Source organism: Phyllopteryx taeniolatus, chromosome 7, assembly GCF_024500385.1.
Source record: "Phyllopteryx taeniolatus isolate TA_2022b chromosome 7, UOR_Ptae_1.2, whole genome shotgun sequence".
NCBI classification, from domain to species: Eukaryota; Metazoa; Chordata; class Actinopteri; order Syngnathiformes; family Syngnathidae; genus Phyllopteryx; species Phyllopteryx taeniolatus.
The window spans coordinates 5,389,143-5,408,594 of record NC_084508.1 but is presented as its reverse complement, the minus strand read 5'-3'; the positions used below and the strand labels follow the sequence as shown (position 1 = coordinate 5,408,594).

Here is a 19,452-nt window from a genome sequence, read left to right as displayed (position 1 = left end):
GATGTGTCGTTGATGAGCATTGTATTATTATATACCAACGCTGAAGTCGATCAAGGCAATAACACCAGCCAAGGGCGCTAAAATAATTTCTAAACTGAGAAGTTGCTGTAAGTGAGGAACGTGTGACGAAAAAGGCAAAAAAAACCAGTAAGAAAGATTAAGTTTCACTTTTCCTGGTGAAAGCAGAGTGTGCTCTTTCTTTCGGAAGGTGCGGCGCTTATATTGCCACAGAGCACAATAAATACTCAGTGGGTCTTAAAAGTTGAGTGAAAATGCGCCAAAATGGCTGTCAATATGGAGAACTCATTTGGAAACGGCGAGCAGTTCGAATGACTAAAGGAGAAAAGATTTTGAGGGTTATTGTTTTTCTTTTTAAATGGAATAATAGCATTTGCGTTCATTTCAATGGAGAAGTTATGTTTGCCAAGAAATGAAATGCGTAGTGGCACGATGCTATCCCTTGGCTTGAGCGGTGGGTCAACATGTGGTCAGCGGCACACAAAAGCAGCTCAGGAGGCTTTCGTTACCTTTCCGAGTGCCTGGCTCGGATCCTCCTCACCCCCTCTGCAGCCACGCTGGCCAGCTGGCTGCCTCTCAGGTGTCACTTTTCCTTGGCACGGTAGGATGAGACGGTAACATGTTTACCCTACGAGGAACTCTGCGGTTCCCATAGCCATGGTCCTCCACCCGGCCATCCGGGCGGCCCGAGCGGGCGACCTGCACGCCCTGCGGGAGCTGGCATCTTCCGGCCTTCTCTCATCCGCCATGGACGCTCAAGGCGCCGGAACCGTGCACCACGCCGCCCGCTGCGGCCGCCTGGATTGCCTCCGCTACCTGGTGAGCGAACGCGGCCTGCCGCCCGACGCCCGGGCCGCCAACGGGGCCACGCCGGCCCACGATGCGGCGGTCACGGGACACGTGAGGGAGCTGAGGTGGCTGCTGGACGAGGCGGGATGCAGCGTGCAGGTGTGACGTAGCCGTACGCTACGATAAAGTGACCCCGCCCACTGTATCGTGGTTCATGTTTAGCAGATTTTTAACAGATCTTTTTTTATACTGTCGTCAGTTTTATGCTCCGATTTGTATGTGTTGCTGCACTGTGTGTTAAAGTAGCAGTTTATTCAAGGTTTAAAATGACCGTAGCGTCTATGCTAATTTGTGTTAGCTGTCTATGCCATTTTGTGTTACGTGTTAGCATTAAGCTAGCAGACTTTTGTTGTCATGCAGTTTGGGTTGAACATTTTGGTGTTGAAATATACAATGTTTAATTATTTCGGTGTATGTGTTAGTTTTACAGTAAACATCAACTGGGAGTGACAGATAAGCAGCTTGGAGCAAACACCCTTTGGCTCTGCGAACTGTGCAAGCGAGTCTTGTTTTCGTTTCTTCAACGTGACGTTATGATAGTTTCCCATTTCTTGACTGCCAGAGAAAGTGAGACCAAGCTAAGGAATGCTCAAAACTTCTTTTAAAAGTTTAAAGGTGTCTATAGTGTCAAAATTGTCTTTGATGTTCATAAAAAAAAAAAAAAAAAAAAACCTTGGTTCAATGGGACTTCCATTGTTTTTGTGAAATCACATTTCATTAGGTTAACACATTCACTGCCATTGACGGCTATAGAAGTCAAATATCCATGTTAACTGCGAAGGCTGGCAGTGATTAATTGGAAAGTTAAAATGTTTGCTTTGTTTCTGAAAACACCTACATTTAGTTAAATGGAAGGTAAAAATTGTCTTAAATGTTTATTTTTAAAAACATGTTGAGTTCAATGAGACTTGAAATTGTCTTTATGAAAACACGTACATCAGGTCCAATGTGAGTGTTATTTGTGCATGCCCGCAGGACCGGGATGCCTCCGGCGCCACGGCACTGCACTTGGCCGCTCGCTTCGGTTGCGTGGAGGCGGTCCGCTGGCTGCTGTCCGTCGGAGACTCTGCGGTGGAGGAAGCGGAAACCGAGTGCGGTGCTGTGGCGGCTCACTACGCCGCCTTCAACGGCAAGCTCGGCTGCGTGGAGCTGCTTGTTGCCCACGCGCCACGGTCAGTTTACACAGGTGTCACACGTACGGTGCATCCGCAAAGTATTCACAGTGCTTAATTTTTTTTTTTCCGCAGTTTTGTTATGTTACAGCTTTATTTCTCAATTGAATCCTTTTTTTCTTTCTCCAAATTCTATATTCAAACCTGTTAATGATAGCATTGGAAAAAAATGTATTTAAAAACAAAAAAAGATTTTCCTCCTCAAAATTCTATGCAGAACCACCTATAAAAAAGAAAACAAAATGTTTGAAATGTGTGCAAATTAATTAAAAATAGAAAATGAATGTGGAACATTTTTAATCGTACAATGCATCCAGAAAGTGTTCTCAATGCTTCACTTACTGCCTTATTCCAAAATGGAAAGTTATTTTTTGCCTCTCAGTATTGTATACGTAACACCCCATAATCACAACACAAAACAGTTTATTTGAAATGTTTGCAACCTTTTTAAAAATACACAAAAAGTTGACCATACAGTGAATCAAAAACATATTCATAGTACTTCACCTTTTCCACATTTTGTTCCGTTGTAAACTAATTCCAAAATGGAATAAATTTATTTCCCCCTCAAACATCTGCACACAACACCCCATAATTATAACATGAAAATATATATATTTTTTGGCAAATATATTAAAAATAACAAATAAATTACCATACAATGCATCCGGGAAGGATTCTGTGCTTCCCTTTTTCCCTTTTCAATTATGTTACTGCGTTATATCAAAATGGAAACATCATTTTTTTCCTCCTCTATATTCTACACACAACGCCATAATCACAACATGAAACCGATTCACGCAAATTTTTGCAACTTTATTAAAAGTGCACAAAATGTGCAGAAAGTTGACTATAAAGTGCATCTGGAAAGTAGTCACAGTACTTCACTTTTTCCACATTTTGTTATGTTAGTCTAATTTAAAAACAAAACAAAAAATTAAGTTTTTCTATCAAAATTCTACGCACAACATGAAAAAAGTGTATATATATATATTTTTAAAATATCTTACAAATAACTAAATGTGGACAAAAAGTGAAATGTGGGGAACACTGATCAAATATAATCCAGTTGGAAACACTTTTTTAAATAAAAATAAATAAATAAATAAAAAAAATTATTTGCTTAAACATTCCCAAAAGTTTTTCACATTGTCATTATGGATTGTTGTGTGCTGAATTTTAAAGGAGGGAAAAAATGAATTCAATTCATTCTGGAATAGGGCCTCAATGCACCGAAGTGTTGAAAACCCCCCCTGAGTGTGACATTCCTTTCAGGTGCGTGAACTGGCAGATGTCCACGGGGGCCACGCCGCTCTACCTGGCCTGCCAGGAGGGACACGTGCACGTGGCCGAGTACCTGGTGGAGCGCTGCGGTGCCGACGTGCACGTGAGGGCTCACGACGGCATGAGCTGCCTGCACGCCGCGGCACACGTGGGTCACAACCATGTGGTGGCCTGGCTGGTGGGTCCATGTTGATTTTGATTGTATAAAGTCCCAACTTCAGAAATATTTGACGTACAGTATTTCAATTTGACGTATTGACCTCCTCCTCCCAAGTTTCGTCACCCATTCAAAACAGTTCAATTATTCCCCAGCTTTTCAGTTCAGCTTCATCTCTTCACCATTCTCACACCAATTCTACAGAAATGACATTCTCTACTTGACCTTTTATGACAGTTGACCCACACCGACGTGGACCCATCCTGCCAAGACCAGGACGGTGCCACCGCGCTGCATTTTGCAGCGAGCAGGGGGCACTGTTGTGTCTTGGAGCGGCTGCTTTGCGCCGGGGCGAAGATCCTGAAGGACTTGTGGGGCGGGACTCCGTTGCACGACGCAGCTGAGAACGGAGAGATGGAGGTTGGCTTCTAAATCTTAATCCTTAAATTGACTAGCCAAATAAACAAACACATTGCTATAAAAATCATCATCAGTTTTTTTCCTGCCCCCAGCCCCATAAATCATTTCAACAACTTCAGACTTGCTAACTGAACATTTATTCATTTTTAACACTTGAAATGCCAGTTGTATTGTTGGAAAGATTGAGATTTTATGACAATATAAGCAGTTATTTTCCATATAAAAAATAGTGTAGCGATGGGACTTTGGTGGTGACTCAAGTTCTTGGAAATGTGAAAGGATTAGCTACAAAATTGATCCCCCACTATATCACATTTTTCATCTTTCGTGCCATCGTATTCTACTGCATATTTTAAAGCGATTATTATTTTAAAAAATGTAACGGGTGTTTACAGTATACAGGCAAATTCAAATTTAGAGTTTACATGCCCTCAGTGTAGTACCACGTTGTGGCACAACATGCTGGCCAGCACTGAAGAGAGTCAACGTAATTATATAGCAAGAAGAGGCAGAGAAGGTCTCTAACTAAGTTACAGTAGTAGTAGCTCCCAGAGGAGAGGGAATATACAGTATGCCTGTAAATAATGTAGTATACTCTTTTTGTATGTGCGTTTGAAGGTTTATAATTATGGTAACATCTAGTGCAAAATTATATGTTTTGGTTGAACAGTTTGCTGCTACTAATGTATAATGTTTGATTCTCTTTTGTTTTATGTCAGTTAGTAAACATGAATTTGACTGCTGCTCCATATGTGTTAAGTTGTTCAAAGGTTTGTAATTACGGTCTATACTAATTTCTGTTCGCATATCTGTGGCATTTTGGATAATATGTTAGCATTAAACTAGCTGACTTTCATTATGATGTCATTTTGTCTGATGTGTCAGTTATAAAGTCGAACCCAAAACCTTCAGGTCGGGAGACGACCACTCTACTAGAAGGAGCAGTACATTGTCCATTGAACTGAAGCAAAAAGTGTGGGGGGAAAAAAAGTGTAATTCTTTTTAATCATGTCACTACTCTATCGTTTTACAAAGTACAATATTAAAAAAAAAAGAAAAAAAGGATTTTCGAGGGGGGTAGGGACTAGAATGGGTTAACGGTATTTCCATTCATTTCTATGGGGAAAGAGGATTTAAGATATGAGTGTTTTGAGTTAAGAGCGTGGCCATGGAAGGAACTAAACTCATGAAAAATCTCAGTAATCACAACTGGCATCTAACCGGTTAAAATCGTAAAACAATGTAGATTTGAGCAAGTGTGAAGGTGTTGGAGTGATTTATGACAAAGCATAAAAAAAAAATACGGATGTATGATGATTTAATAGCCATGTTTTATGTGTGTACAATTTTGTCCATGAAGGTTTCCAACTCGAACTACATCAAGAGTATAAAAGACATTTTCGAATAAAAGACAGTGGACTTTAACACAGCCAAAATAATTGCCGCTCCTCCCCAAAATAAGAAAAATGTACAAAAATGCCTGAGAAGGGCACAAGTGTTGAGTGTTCAAAAAAAATGAGGATGAAAATAGTCAATAAATGGAGCCGTGAATCATATGTGCATATTTCAGTGCTGCGAACGCCTGCTGGCCAGCCAGGCTGACCCCTCAGACAGAGACGTGGACGGGTTCACCCCTGCCCACCTGGCCCACTACAACGGACACCACCGGTGCGCCAGATACCTGCGAGCCCAGGAGAACATTGTAAGCTGGCCTCCTCGAGTGTGCGTGTGCCTCTGACCATCTGCTTCTTGGCGTGGTCGGAGGTGGGGGGAGGGCGAGTACGGGGGTAAAAGCAAAACATCTGGAAGCATCTCGCACAATCATTTTCTCCATTTGTGACACTGAGGTCACGCTGCTTTGTTGGCTGGGAAATGAAAGCGCTGGTGTGCCTAGAACTTGGACCAAGGGAACTTTAGTTTTCGGCAAAACAAGTCTTTGGGCTTCCATTGTTTGCCTGAACAAGATTTTCAAACAGTTTTCTCCTTCGGAAATAATGCAAGTACAGTGGTGCCTTGAGCTATGAGTCACCCGACTTACGAGTTCTGTTGAGGTACAAACCGTCATTCAGGTGATTTAAAAAAAATAAAAAAAATAAAAAAACACACATTTTTGCTTTGACTTTGGAGCAAAAATTTTGAGACAGGAGTGCTTTATGGTGGCAGTGAACTCAACTCAACTCATTTCACAACAGGCAGGAATTTGGCAAATAACTTCAAACTGTTAAATACACAGTGTCTATTTAAAACAACCACAAAGCTTTGCCTTAGCGAAGTCTGTTTAGCTTATTGCTAACGAACAATGGAAACCGCCATAGATAGGCTAACAAATAGCACTGGTGTCGCCGTGTTATAACCCTTGAAGCAACGCATGTTTGAACACAAGCGGTGGAGCAACATATGTAGAAAGATAATATAACATTTCTCACGGGCATATGTTCTTCATCCTCTTCGGAGAACAACTAATAATATTCCTACGGCTTTATACTGTATCTATGTCTGTGTTTCACTGCCTCCAGGTGGCCAAAGTGCGCACACCGGAAGGGCCAGCACAATGGCCATTGAATTGAAGCAAAACATGTGGCAAAACATGCTATTTAATTAAATTTTGACTGTATGATTAAGTACAATATTATAGAGAGCTATTTTTCTTATTAAAAACAGATTACTAATTTTAGTGGGGGACTGGTAAATATTAATGTAATTTCCATTTATTTCAATGGGTAAAGATTATTTGAATTACGAGTGTTTTGATTTATAAGTGTGGTCAGAGAACGAATGAAACTCGTATTAATGAATGAATTAGGAATTAGGGGAACGTTATGAATTCACAATTGTTGGTGGCGGTGTCTACTACCTGCTATCGGCGCCCACAGCTAATTTAGTGACTGGGCGCTATAGTGCTAGCAACCCGGCACGGGTACTTACACATGGGGGCTGTATCTGGAAGCTTCCCTAAATGGCCACTGAGCTTAGGGTGAAGAGAGACTGGAAGTGTCACAGAAAGGCGTACCTGTCTTTTGTTAGAAAACAGCAAATGGTGCAGTAAGTACTGACACATTGAAAGGTTCTGAGAAGGTCAAATTAAGTTCACCTTCACTGTAATGGTTATAGTTCATTATCCAGAAATCTTACCCTAAAACCCAATAAAACAACCTTTTTGTGAGAAGTGTATAAGGGAAGAAATTTATATGGGAAAAGTAAGGTATTAGAAATTGTTTAAAACAAAAAACGAACTACAGAATCAGGATCAAGAGATCAGAGATCACTGGGTTTCAGTTGAACCGCATACAGAGGTTCCTATGTACTTTTTAGAATGTTCTTGACTGAATAAACAAAAGTTTACAAAATTTATAATGGGATGTTAAAAAATGTACACGCTCAGCCAGGTTGTGCTGTGTCTTCTTGATTTATGACCCGTCGACGTGCGATCAAAGGGTGGCGTAGTAATCAGGGAATGCTGTCCACCGACAGACCTTAAAGCCTCCCAGGTGTCTCGGCAGACCACCCGCACCAGCGGCCGGGCCAACGGCAGCCGGCAATAAGTCAAGAAGAAGAAGAAGAAGAAGAAGAGCAGCTGCACTTGTTCTTCGCACTTGGGGTGCTCTGGGGATCCATGCCTCGCCGCCCTGAGAACAATGGCGGGATAATTAGCGCGGGCTCTGGCAGCCCCCGCCGGCCGATGAGCCCTATCAGCTTTCCCCCCACCTCTCAGGTGGAAGAGCCCGAGGTCTGTTATGAGATCCACGGGATTAGGTTTCATAGTATTCACCGTCCCCGCGCCTGGAACTGGCAACTTAAACCTACTAAGGAGCAAGATTCAAGGAAGACTCTTGAGCTGGATCCTCCTATTACTGGAGATCAGCTTAGCTTTAATTACATCTCTTCAGGTGACTTCAAATGCGGAGGTTGAGTTCAGCTCATTTCCCCGCGTGAAAGGGGGCACAGGGGTTTATAGGGGGTACGCCACATGTTTGGAAGGCTCACAACAAGGTCAAACTACAACCGGTGCTCTTCATTTTGCAATCTAGCACCATATTAACAAATTAACATTGCAAAGAGGAACTATGCAGCAAAGTTGGAAAAACAGTTTAGCGCTAACGACTCTAAATCAGTCTGGTATGCATTCCAATCGCTGACCAAGAAGAAGCGACGATCCCCCCAAGCTGAGAACAATAGCACACTAGCCAACGACTTGAATACCTTCTACTGTAGATTTGAAAAGGACACTTTCACACCCCACACCCACCCAGCCGCACCACCGACCACAATCACACCTCTGACTTCTGCGTTAACCATCCACCAACAGGATGTGAACACGATCAACATCAACTCTGTCCTCAAAAAGGCCCAGCAGAGGATGTACTTCCTGCGACTTCTGAGGAAGCCCGGCCTGCCACGGGAGCTGCTGAGGCAGTTCTACACAGCGGTCATCGAATCAGTCCGGTCATCGAATCAGTTCTTCCATCACAGTTTGCTTTGGTGCTGCTACAAAAAAGGAATAAAAAAACTCCGACTGCAACGGACAATCTAAACTGCTGAAAAGATTGTCTGTAGCACCCTACCCACGCTTGAGGACTTGCCCGCTGCCAGAACTAAGACAAGAGCGTGCAAAATCCTCTCGGACCCTCCACATTCCGGTCACCGGCTCTTCCAGCTCCTTCCCTCAAGTAGGCGCTACCGATCAATGTAAACTAGAACTAGCAGACATTCCAACAGTTTCTTCCCTCTTGCAATCAACTTCTTAAACAGCTAACCTACAATTCCATTGCAACATGCTGCCATTATTTTTGTCTTGAGTTTGTTGTCACATTTCTGTCGGGCCAATTATACAGTACTCATGCACTCACTGTAGTAGTCTCGCCACGCCAGATATTTGCATATCTGTTGTTGACCAATACTGGCCACTCATGCCAGAGTAGCATCTGCCCCATTTGCACACTGATTGAGGACTATCTGCAACATTTGCACAATCGACATTGTCCCAGATTATCGCGCTACTAATCACTTTAAACTGCATACACTCCTTGAAGTCTCTGCGCCCTTTGCACAATGGTCCGGTGCAATGAACCGGACTATTGCTATATTCGTCATTCAAACTGCTCTAAGTGCTAGAGGACTCTGCATCTTTTTGCACAATTGTCCAAAAAAATTGTACCGGCATTACCAGATAACTAGCAACCCTTTATTGCCCACCTCCTCCTTTTTCTCAATGTCTTTCTGTCTCCAAAGTGTTCTCTGTCAATTGACTGTCTGTTGTCGTACGAGAGCGGCTCCAACGACCGGAGACAAATTCCTTATGTGTTTTTTGGACATACTTGGCAAATAAAAGATTATTCTGATTCTGATACATCAGTTTGTCACCTAGACGGGTTGCTGCTGAAGCAGGAAGTTAACTAAGTGGAGCAATGGAGGCGTAATGGATTTTTAATAACCACTAGAGGCCAAAGTTGTTTCAGGACCAATGAGTTTGTTAGCGTCCTCTCGCTACAGCTGCCCGTTCAGGAAACAGAGTGACTCAAAGGAGGGAAGTTGGATTGGCAGCAACCAGGAGCGGGCACGATTTTTTCAGGCCCAACGGGTTTGTCGCCTCAACGGGTTAGTGAAGTGAAGTGAAGCAACGGAGACAAAATAGATTGTTAGCAACGAGTAGAGGGCACAATTGTTTCAGGCCCAATGAGTTTGCTGGCTTAACGGCAGCATGGTGAAAACTTAATCCACCGTTGGCTTGTTGTTGTTGAAACGTCGGTCAGGCGTGACGGTGTCGCATTTATCTTTCCACTCCCGCCTTTCACGAGTCCTCTCTGGCTGAGCGTCCGCTCCATTCAACGGAAAAAAAAAAATCAGCAGGATGCGATGGGATAAAATGTCTCTTTTCGAAGGCTTCCACTGATACCTGCTTCGTGCCAGCGCGCCGTTCGCATTAGCCACATTAGCGGCCACCCTATCCTTTTCCCCTTCAATTATTCACGCCGTCCTCCGTCGGCTTTTTGTTTGCGGGCCCTCATCCGCGGCTGCAGACGCCGCCGCCGCTGTTGAAGCAGCGCTACGCCGTCCGCCGCCACATCCTCAACGCGCAGCCATGCTGAACCGCTGACAACAAGGTCGGTCCATTTTTACCTTGTTTCAACTTTGAGCAAGGTTTATTTCTTGATCTGTGGATCAGTCCTTTTACCTGCGTACATCCCATAAACTACCAGGGCAGTTTTTTTTAGATCAATCTGTCATTCAGCTAATTTTGTTTGTTTTGACTTGCAAGCAAAAATTTGAGATACAAGCGCTGTATGATGTAGATAGATAATTTAGAAATAATCACCGGCATATATTTTTTATTCTCTGCGAAGTACAATTCATATTACTGCAGCTTACTGAGGAGTTTTGACCGGCTCCAGGTGTATCCATAAATCTGTATTACACTGCCCCCAAGTGGTCAAGGTGCACACACTAGATGGAGCAGCACAATGTCCATTGAATTAAAGCAAAAATATTTTAATTCTCAATATTATTTTGAATTGTGTCATGAATTTATTTTATAAAGTTCAAAACACTACAAATGTTGTTGTTGTTTTTGGGGGGGAGAATTGACCAGATTAATGACATTTCTATTAATTTCAGTGGGAAAGGATGATTTGAGATACAAGTGTTTTTGAGTTACGAGCATGGTCACTGTACAAATTAAACTCATAGCTCAAGGCACCGCAATCAACTAACCACATCATTTCATTTTACAAAAGTATCAGTCTCATGCTGACATATGCGAAACGTGGGCTATCGGAAATTAGCGTTACATGTTATGGTGCTTACGAAGCTGCAAACGCACATAGCGCAGCAAAACATACAAACAGAGCATAGTACAATACACAGAGGCATGCGGTATATTTTCTTTGTGAAATTGGAATAACAAATGAAGAGCAGTTGGCGACCTTCTCTGCCTCTTCTTCTTGCTCATAATTACGCCGCATCTCTTCCAGTGGAGTTCAGTACTGCCTGGCGTGTTGTGGCACAACGTGGTACTACACCGAAGGCGTGCAACTCTAAATTCAGACTGTAAAAATCCATAAAAAATGATTGTGTGACAATCTGCGGGCGCGCTAAAGATGTACTGCGACAAAGCATAAGGGTTCACTATAGTGGTTCACATAGCTGGTGTTTGCACTCGATGCCCCTGCGATCGATTACATATCCATCCAGGGAAATGGACCGCCCGGAAACCCGAGAGTGTGAACTTAAGAGAGGATGTGTACTTACAATGCAACTTCGTGTGTGTGTGTGTGTGTGTGCATCCCCCACGTCTCCATGTAGCAAGAACGTAAAGATGGGGGAAATACTCCAATTTTGTTGGAAACGCTGACAGGAGCGAATTGGAGCGTAGTACAAGGTTGCGAAGTCTTGATGTGTTTTGATCATGGTCTTTTGATAGTGTGTGTGTGTGTGTGTGTGTGAGCGTGCGTGCGTGTGTGTGTGTGTGGCAGCTGAGAGGTGGCGTTGATGAAAACCAAATGCTGGCTGCCACTGGGTCCAATTAAAGGCACGCACAGGGACGTTGAACTGTTGCGATAAGGGTCACCCAGGAAGCAACCACCTCCTCCTTTTCCTCCTCCCTTCTTCTTCTCCTTCTCCTTGTTTATCTCTTGGGGATTGCACAACTTCGGGGAAGCTGTAGCGCCGTGTGAGAGGACACTGCAAGGACCAGCCCCTGATTTTTTGGGGACTTTGATGTGGACTCACGATGCGCTCGGAGGGCGGAATGCGATACGGCGTGTTGTTCGCGGAGCGCAAGAGGACAGTGCCGCTTTGTCTAAATGTTTCCATACATCCGCCATACTTGGTTTCCTTTATAGTTATGTCATCTGTTTTTTTGTTGTTTTTTTCCCCCCGTTCATTCATCATATAAATTGTTTTGTTTGTTGTAGATGTGTCAAGATAATCAAATGCAAAACCAGCATGGATTTTGTTCTGGAATTTCCTCTTTGTAAGGACGAATAAAGGGTTACAGTGAACCCTAGCTATACACTATTTTTATTTTTTATTTTTTTAATTCCCTGTAAGGTAAAAATAAATGTCTTCTAAATTTATCAGGGGCAAAAAAGACTTGATACTTTTGAGAGGTCCAGGAACCTTTTGGGGCGGGGTCTGCGGCACATTATTAATTTCTTATTTTTTTGTCCTGTTCGGCTGTTAGGTCAAGCAGAATGGAAAATCTGTACCCATTTTATGCTGGAACAGTTTTACTGTGTCACAGTGGAGTTTTTAAACTTCCGCTGTGGTATTATAATTAAGGTTTATTGAACAGAACAAAGTTTCTAGAAGGGAGAGAGAAACAAAGCCAAAAGACAAAGCACTAATTGTAAACAGGATGAGAGAAGTAAATCATTACATTATCTACAACAATGAAACATTAAATATGAGTGTTGCATGGGGCTGTAGTGCTACACCCTGTGAGGGAAGAACAGGACAAGCTAGGACAGGACAAGGACAGGAGAACAAGCATGCAGGACAAGGGTCGTGAACCCGGCTATACAACTGAAGTGTGGCATTAATTATGTAAATTATAAAAGTCTACAGGCGAGACTATAAGTGAGGGGATACACAAGCGATTTGCCTATTCATGAGTTATTTGTCACAGTAAGTACGTGACCCAACACCCAATGAAAGAGTCCTAGGGGTGTGTGTCTGCGGATACATGCAAGTGAATTGATACTGTTTTATATGCACAAAGACTGACAGAAGTGTCCTGAAATTGCTGTGGCCGCACTGCGGCAGCTGAGGACTGCACCCAATCAATCGAGGGGCGGGATCTGGCCCAGGGCTCCACCCAAGAGCTGCCCGGCGGATGGGACACGTCCCACACCGAGGGACCCAGGGCAGTCCGCCGGCCCGTTCCGAGGCGCCCCACAACCGGCCACCCAGCGGGGGCCGCATGGACCCTATGCCACCCCCCCCAGCCCGTGCTGAAACCCGATCCGACACCTACACCCTCCCGATCCCATACCAGTCCCCCAGGAACCCTTTGGTATGTGTATGTGCCCAGATGTGATTAGTGAGAAATATATACAGTGAATGGTGTGAATGTGTGCTAAGTGAGTGATTAAGAGGCATGGCTCCCGCAGGTCGGGCCCGACCAAACACCGACGAAGAGGGCCGTCCCACCCAGACCCGCAGCACCAACCCGGGTCCCCAACCCACACCCCCGCCAGCACCCACTACCTGCCCCTGAGTGTGGGAGGTGGACCCCAGGCAGGGAAAAGAACCCCACAGCAGGCCCCACAGCCCGCAGGGGACCGCCCAGCTCCCCCACAGGAAGAGGAAGAGGCGACCGCAGCGGGACGCAAGGAACGGAGAGTAGAGGAGGAAGCAGGCCCGTGGAGCGACAGGGGGCCCCCACCATCAGCTAGAGTGGGGGACCCAGGCGGGCGCTAGCCGGCACAGCCCCAGCACCCACTGAACATGGGCGAGTCACCATCACACCACCATTACTTCCCAGGAGCTTCACCCCAGTGGTTCCCCCCCACCCCCCAGAAATTAGGAACTTTTGGAGGACCATAGTATGTTTGGAACGCAGGAGTGTCAGTTTGCCGTGTTTATATACGCTACCTGTGTTAAGCCTGAAGGCAACTTGAGAGCGATACAGCGACTCGTCACACGTTGCGTGTTCCGTGTGTTGCGTGTCCTGGCTTACAAGCACAGGAGTCAGACGATTGGTTCCACAAGTGGAAAAAGCCTTCCGGTCCAAAAAAAGGGTCAGGCAAAAGGAAAAGTCTCCTCTTCTGCATCACTGGCCAGGCAATCACTCTCTGATCTTGAGGCAGGCAATCCAGGGACCCAACTATTTGTATACAAACAAAAAGTCAATTTTACATAATGCAGAGTGTCCATGATGTCTCAGTTTTCTGTCTGACTGGAATCAATTAGAAACAGAACCTATTTCATCAACAGGGTTCAGTTTTCTCCCTGCATATTCGTGATCGCGGATTCACTCATTTTCAGATTTTTTGGGGGGGAAACTATCCTCTGTTATTTGCTGTAAAAACTCACTTTCACCTGATTTAGAATAGAAAAAATGACACTGTTGACGTGAGTTGAGGCACTTCATTTCGAAAAAAGTAGTACTTTGCTGGCGTCTTGTGGCATCCTGGTGCCAAGGAACAATGTCAAAGTGAGTTAAGGAGTTTCATTAGGTTAAAAGTAGTGCTTTGCTGCCATCCTATGGCATCTTGATGGGAAGGAACTATGTCGAAGTGAGTTGATGAGCCGAATTTGGACAAAGGTAATGCTTTGCTGCCATCTTGTGGGATCTTAATGCCAAGGAACTATGCCAAAGTAAGTTGAGGAGCTTCCTCTCACATTCCCAAAAAAACATGTTAAGTTAATTCATCACTCTAAATGTGAGCGTGAATGCTATGTCTATATGTGCCCTGCGGTTGGCTGGCCACCAGTCTACAGCGTACCTCACCTCTCGAACAAAGTCACCCGGGATAGGCTCCCGCTCACCCGCAACATGATTTGGGTAAACTGTACAGAAAATGGATGGATGTTGTTTTCTGATGTTTTCAGGCCGCCATCCCATCAGACGACAAGAAGAAGGCCGTGAACATCATGGACACCTTAAAGGTGCCTGTCATCTGCAGACCCCCAAGAAACCCTCAAAACAACCTAAAACATCTCCTCCTCCTCTTGTTCCCCAATCAGCAATCTGAGAACGAGGAGACTGTGGCGGCTAGGTACCCTCAACCTTCCAAGAGCCTCATCCCGCACATCGAGAAAGTCCAAACCGCCACTTCTGGTAAGTTTACTGAAGATTTGGAGAAGTGGAGGAGGAGGAGACAAGATGGCACTGATCGTCTTTGTATGTTCAGTGATTAAAAGTTTACATCAGCCAAAGAGGCCGTCGCCCGACGCCAACAACCTCCTCGCCGACAGGAAGCTCCTCGGGGACATGAAGCCCATCGCCTCGCTCAAGCAGTCCTCACTTTCGGATGTCTTCACCGGACAAGCCGTAAGCGCAGTCAGTCATGTCGTGTATTTCTATGGCACAGTGGTAACAGTGTTCACGAGGGAGCTTGACTTTACTAGTCAAGTAAGGTACGCACTTAAAAATACTAAATACAGTAACACAATATTTATACTTGGTTACTTCCCAGAGTAAGATTGTGGTGCTGCCCAGCGAGGAGGCCAACCTGGCGGACATGGACTACCTGGTGCCCAGCCACGACGAGAAGGGCCGGCCCATCGCCGAGTGGAAGCGGCAGGTGATGGTGAGGCAGCTGCAGGCCCGATTGCTCGACGAGGAGGACCAGAGGTGGAGGGTAACGTCGGCCGCTTTGCCTAATTGCCGTTTCAGAGCCGCAGTAGTGCATACATTCACCTATTACCGTTTTTTTTTCTATTTTTCTGCGGTAGCTAGCCTACATGCGAGCTTATAGTGTCATCAGAGGGTTGCAACACAGAGATTGGAAGAGTCACGAAACTGCACCTTATTACAGAACAATAAGTTGTGCTACCAGTACTGAAACATTGAACAGTTGGACACATGTGTTCAAAAGTTTAGAGACGGTCACCTGTAAAAGTTAAAGTGCATTTTTACTCCTCAACTCTGCCAACGGGTCTCAATTGCTCATCTGTTCCAGGAGAACGGCCAGATCTTGTCCAAAGTCAACTGGCGCTACTCGCAGGCCCACAACGCCATCCTGGGCCCGTCGGGCGAGCTCCTGACTGAGCACGACCTGGTCTACCTGGAGGAGCAGATCGCCAGCGTGACACTGCGCCGCCACGCCGGCGAGGGCTACGAGCCGGAGCTGGCGCGGCTGGCCGACGAGCTGCGCCAGATCCTGCCGGCGCCCATCGTCAACATCAGCGCCCACGCCCGCTTCGCCGACCCGGCCGGACGCCCGCCGCTGCTGCCCGGCTGGTGCGGCCGCATCTCGGGCATCGTCAAGAGCATGTCGTTGCTCATGAGCGACCTGGCCGAGCAGCCTCACTGCAAGATGCCCGACAGCCAGCTGGCCAGCGTCTTCTCTCAGGCGCCCGAACGGCGGCCCTCCACTAGGGGCCGCCGCCAGAGGATCGAAGACGAGATCCAGCGCTTCGGCGTGTCGGTGCGGACGCTCAAGTCCAATTTCGAGACGCAAAACGAGCCAGAGGACGCGGAAGAATCCTTGTCTGCCTTGACTCCAGCTCCGGAATCCGAGGGGAAGGCGCCTTGTGTGGTGGAGAGCACCAGCCTCAGGAAGGAGCGCATCGTGGTGCTCTTCCTGGGACACTGGAAGAAGTCGGCCTACGCGGTGACACTCAAGAGCAAAGACGCCGCGGCGAGGAAGAAGAGTGGGGACGGTGGCGGTGGCGGTGGCGGTGGCGCGGAGAACGGCCGGGACAAGATGATCAACGGCTCCTTGGGACACTTCTTCAAGCAGAGGAGCGCCGTCAACAAGATGCTGGGCAACTGGAGGAGGATGATCTCCAGCGTGCCTTCGCGACAGTTACGAAGGTAGGCTTGGAACATTTTTGCTCACATAGCTGATGATCCAGCATTTCTCTTTTTTTTTAAATGAAAAAAAAATGTTGATGAGTTGTTTCTTGATTTTTGTTGAAATTCATTTCACGAAAAAGTTTCCAAAAAATGTAAAAGAAATTAGATCAGTTACTTTTTACAGATGCTTTTTCTCGATTTTGTTTTAGTTCCCTTTCTTTATTTTTAAAATCTGGATGGTCCATCCACTAAGCCAGTGATTCTCAAAAGAATTACACATCTTTTTATATTTTGTTCATATTAAAAAAGTAATCTGACCAGGTCCATCATCTAATATATCTTTTCTCAATTAAAAAAAGAAATTTTATATGAAAAAATACGTGATGGTCCATCCCCTAAGCCAGTGTTTTGTTTTAACTTTTTTTTTTTTATATTGAGGTCATCCGATGAACGTGTCTTTTTGAAAATAATGATTACCCTTTTTTCAAAATTATCTGATGAGGTCCATTCAAGAAAAAAGTATTGCCTTTACCGCATTACTGGTAACCTTTTATTGCTCAGTGACTGTGTTTGCCATTTGCTAACATCATTTAAGTTCATTTTTTTCCACATTAATGTACACACAGCACCCCATATTGACAGGAAAAAAACGGAATTGTTGACATTTTTGCAGATTTATTAAAAAAGAAAAACTGAAATATCACACAGCCATAAGTATTCAGACCCTTCGCTCAGTATTTAGTAGAAGCACCCTTTTGAGCTAATACAGCCATGGGTCTTTTGGGGAACGATGCAAAAAGTTTTTCACACCTGGATTTGGGAATCATCTGCCATTCCTCCTTGCAGATCCTCTCCAGTTGTGTCAGGTTGGATGGTGGACATTGGTGGGCAGCCATTTTTAGGTCTCTCCAGAGATGCTCAATTTGGTTTAAGTCAGGGCTCTGGCTGGGCCATTCAAAAACAGTCACGGAGTCAGAATCACAATCAGAATCAGAATCATCTTTATTTGCCAAGTATGTCCAAGAAAACACACAAGGAATTTGTCCCCGGTAGTTGGAGCCGCTCTAGTACGACAACAGACAGTCAATTGACAGAGAACACTTTGGAGACATAAAGACATTGACAAAAAAAAACAGTCACTGAGCAATAAATGGTTAATAGTTATCTGGTAATGCCGGTACATTATTATTATTATTATTTTTTGACAATTGTGCAAAAGATGCAGAGTTGTTCTGAAGCCACTCCTTCGGTATTTTAGCTGTGTGCTTAGGGTCATTGTCTTTTTTAAAGGTGAACCTTCGGCCCAGTCTGAGGTTCTGAGAAGGTTTTCATCCAGGATATCATTGTACTTGGCCGCATTCATCTTTCCTTCGATTGCAACCGGTCGTCCTGTCCCTGCAGCTGAAAAACACCACCATGCTTCACTGTTGGGATTGTATTGGACAGGTGATGAGCAGTGCCTGGTTTTCTCCACACATACCGCTTAGAATTAAGGCCAACAATTTCTATCTTGATCTTTTCAGACCAGAGAATCTTATTTCTCACCATCTTGGAGTCCTTCAGGTGTTTTTTTTTAGCAAACTCCATGCGGGCTTTCATGTGTCTTGCACCGAGGAGAGGCTTCCGTCGGGCCACTCTGCCATAAAGCCCCGACTGGTGGAGGGCTGCAGTGATGGTTGACTTTCCAGAACTTTCTCCCATCTCCAGACTGCATCTCTGGAGCTCAGCCACAGTGATCTTTGGGTACTTCTCCCCCGATTGCTCAGTTTGGCCGGACGGCCAGCTCGAGGAAGGGTCCCAAACGTCATCCATTTCAGGATTATGGAGGCCACTGTGCTCTTAGGAACCTTAAGTGCAGCAGAAATATTTTTGTAACCTTGGCCAGATCTGTGCCTTGCCACAATTCTGTCTCTGAGCTCTTCAGGCAGTTCCTTAGACCTCATGATTCTCATTTGCTCTGACATGCACTGTGAGCTGTAAGGTCTTATATAGACGGGGGTGTGGCTTTCCTCATCAAGTCCAATTAGCATAATCAAACACAGCTGGACTCCAATGAAAGTGTAGAACCATCTCAAGCCTCTGAATACTTATGGCTGTGTGATAATTCAGTTTTTCTTTTTTAATAAATCAGCAAAAATTTCAACAATTACTTTTTTTAATGTCAATATGGGGTGCTGTGTGTACATTAATGAGGAAAAAAATGAACTTAAATGATTTTAACAAATCGCTGCAATATAAAAAAGAGTGAAACATTTAAGGGGGTCTGAAAACTTTCCGTACCCACTGTATGTTTTGATGTCTTTTTAGGCTCCACAGGCAGCAAGCCCTCTACTCCCCGGAACAGTTCCTCCCCCGCGTGGACGGAGTGCCGCTGGAATACGACCAGCTGACTCTGGACCTCTTCATGCTGGGCTACTTCCACATCCTGGAGCTGGACCTACCGGTGGACGAGCGCAAGATGAGGCACCTCCTGTGCTTCGAAGTCTTCGACCACGTGGGCAGCTTCCCCTGGGAGCTGGTGCGCGACTTCCACAAGGCCGTCATCCGGGACATCGAGGCCGGCGACCGCGAGTGGAAGGACGGCTTCGAGGACCTCAAGCTCAAGTTTTTCAGTGAGGTGGCTGCTGTGTCCGAGGAGGGCAAGCCGGAGGTGCGCCAGCTTCCGGAGAGTCGACCTCTCCCGAAGGTCATCGTGCAGACACCCACGCCGGACGAGGGCTCGGACTACGCCGGGACCGATATCTCCTGTTTCAGCAACGAGGAGATATGCCAATACATCGATCGCAGTTTTGCCTTTTGGAAGGAGAAGGAGGCGGAAATTTTTGATTTTGAGTAGTTGCTCCAGTTTTCATCATTGATACAATCCATTTTATCTATACTGTCGGCACCTTTTATGGGCACTTGAGGACACCGTACAAAGCGTAAAACCTGACGTACAGTGAACCCCCGTTTATTGCGGGGGATACATTCCAATGGAAGTAGGTGAAATTACACCAAGTACTGGAGAGAGACGAAATATAAAACTTTTAAAATACTTTTACCTCTCAAACAAATGTCAACTTATTGAATTACACTTAAACTTCTTAAAA

General features: G+C 45.2%; 1 protein-coding gene across 1 annotated transcript; it reads left to right on the top strand.

Moving 5' to 3' along the window:
- Positions 1-10: 10 nt before the first annotated feature.
- On the top strand, positions 11-19,209 carry LOC133481168 (espin-like protein). Its single transcript, XM_061780242.1, has 11 exons — positions 11-966; positions 1,843-2,039; positions 3,315-3,501; positions 3,718-3,900; positions 5,471-5,602; positions 14,452-14,508; positions 14,587-14,680; positions 14,754-14,893; positions 15,039-15,203; positions 15,525-16,381; positions 18,671-19,209. The coding sequence occupies exons 1-11, from the start codon at positions 676-678 to the stop codon at positions 19,197-19,199; spliced, it is 2,832 nt and encodes a 943-aa protein (XP_061636226.1). The 5' UTR covers positions 11-675; the 3' UTR covers positions 19,200-19,209.
- The last annotated feature ends 243 nt before the right edge of the window (positions 19,210-19,452 follow it).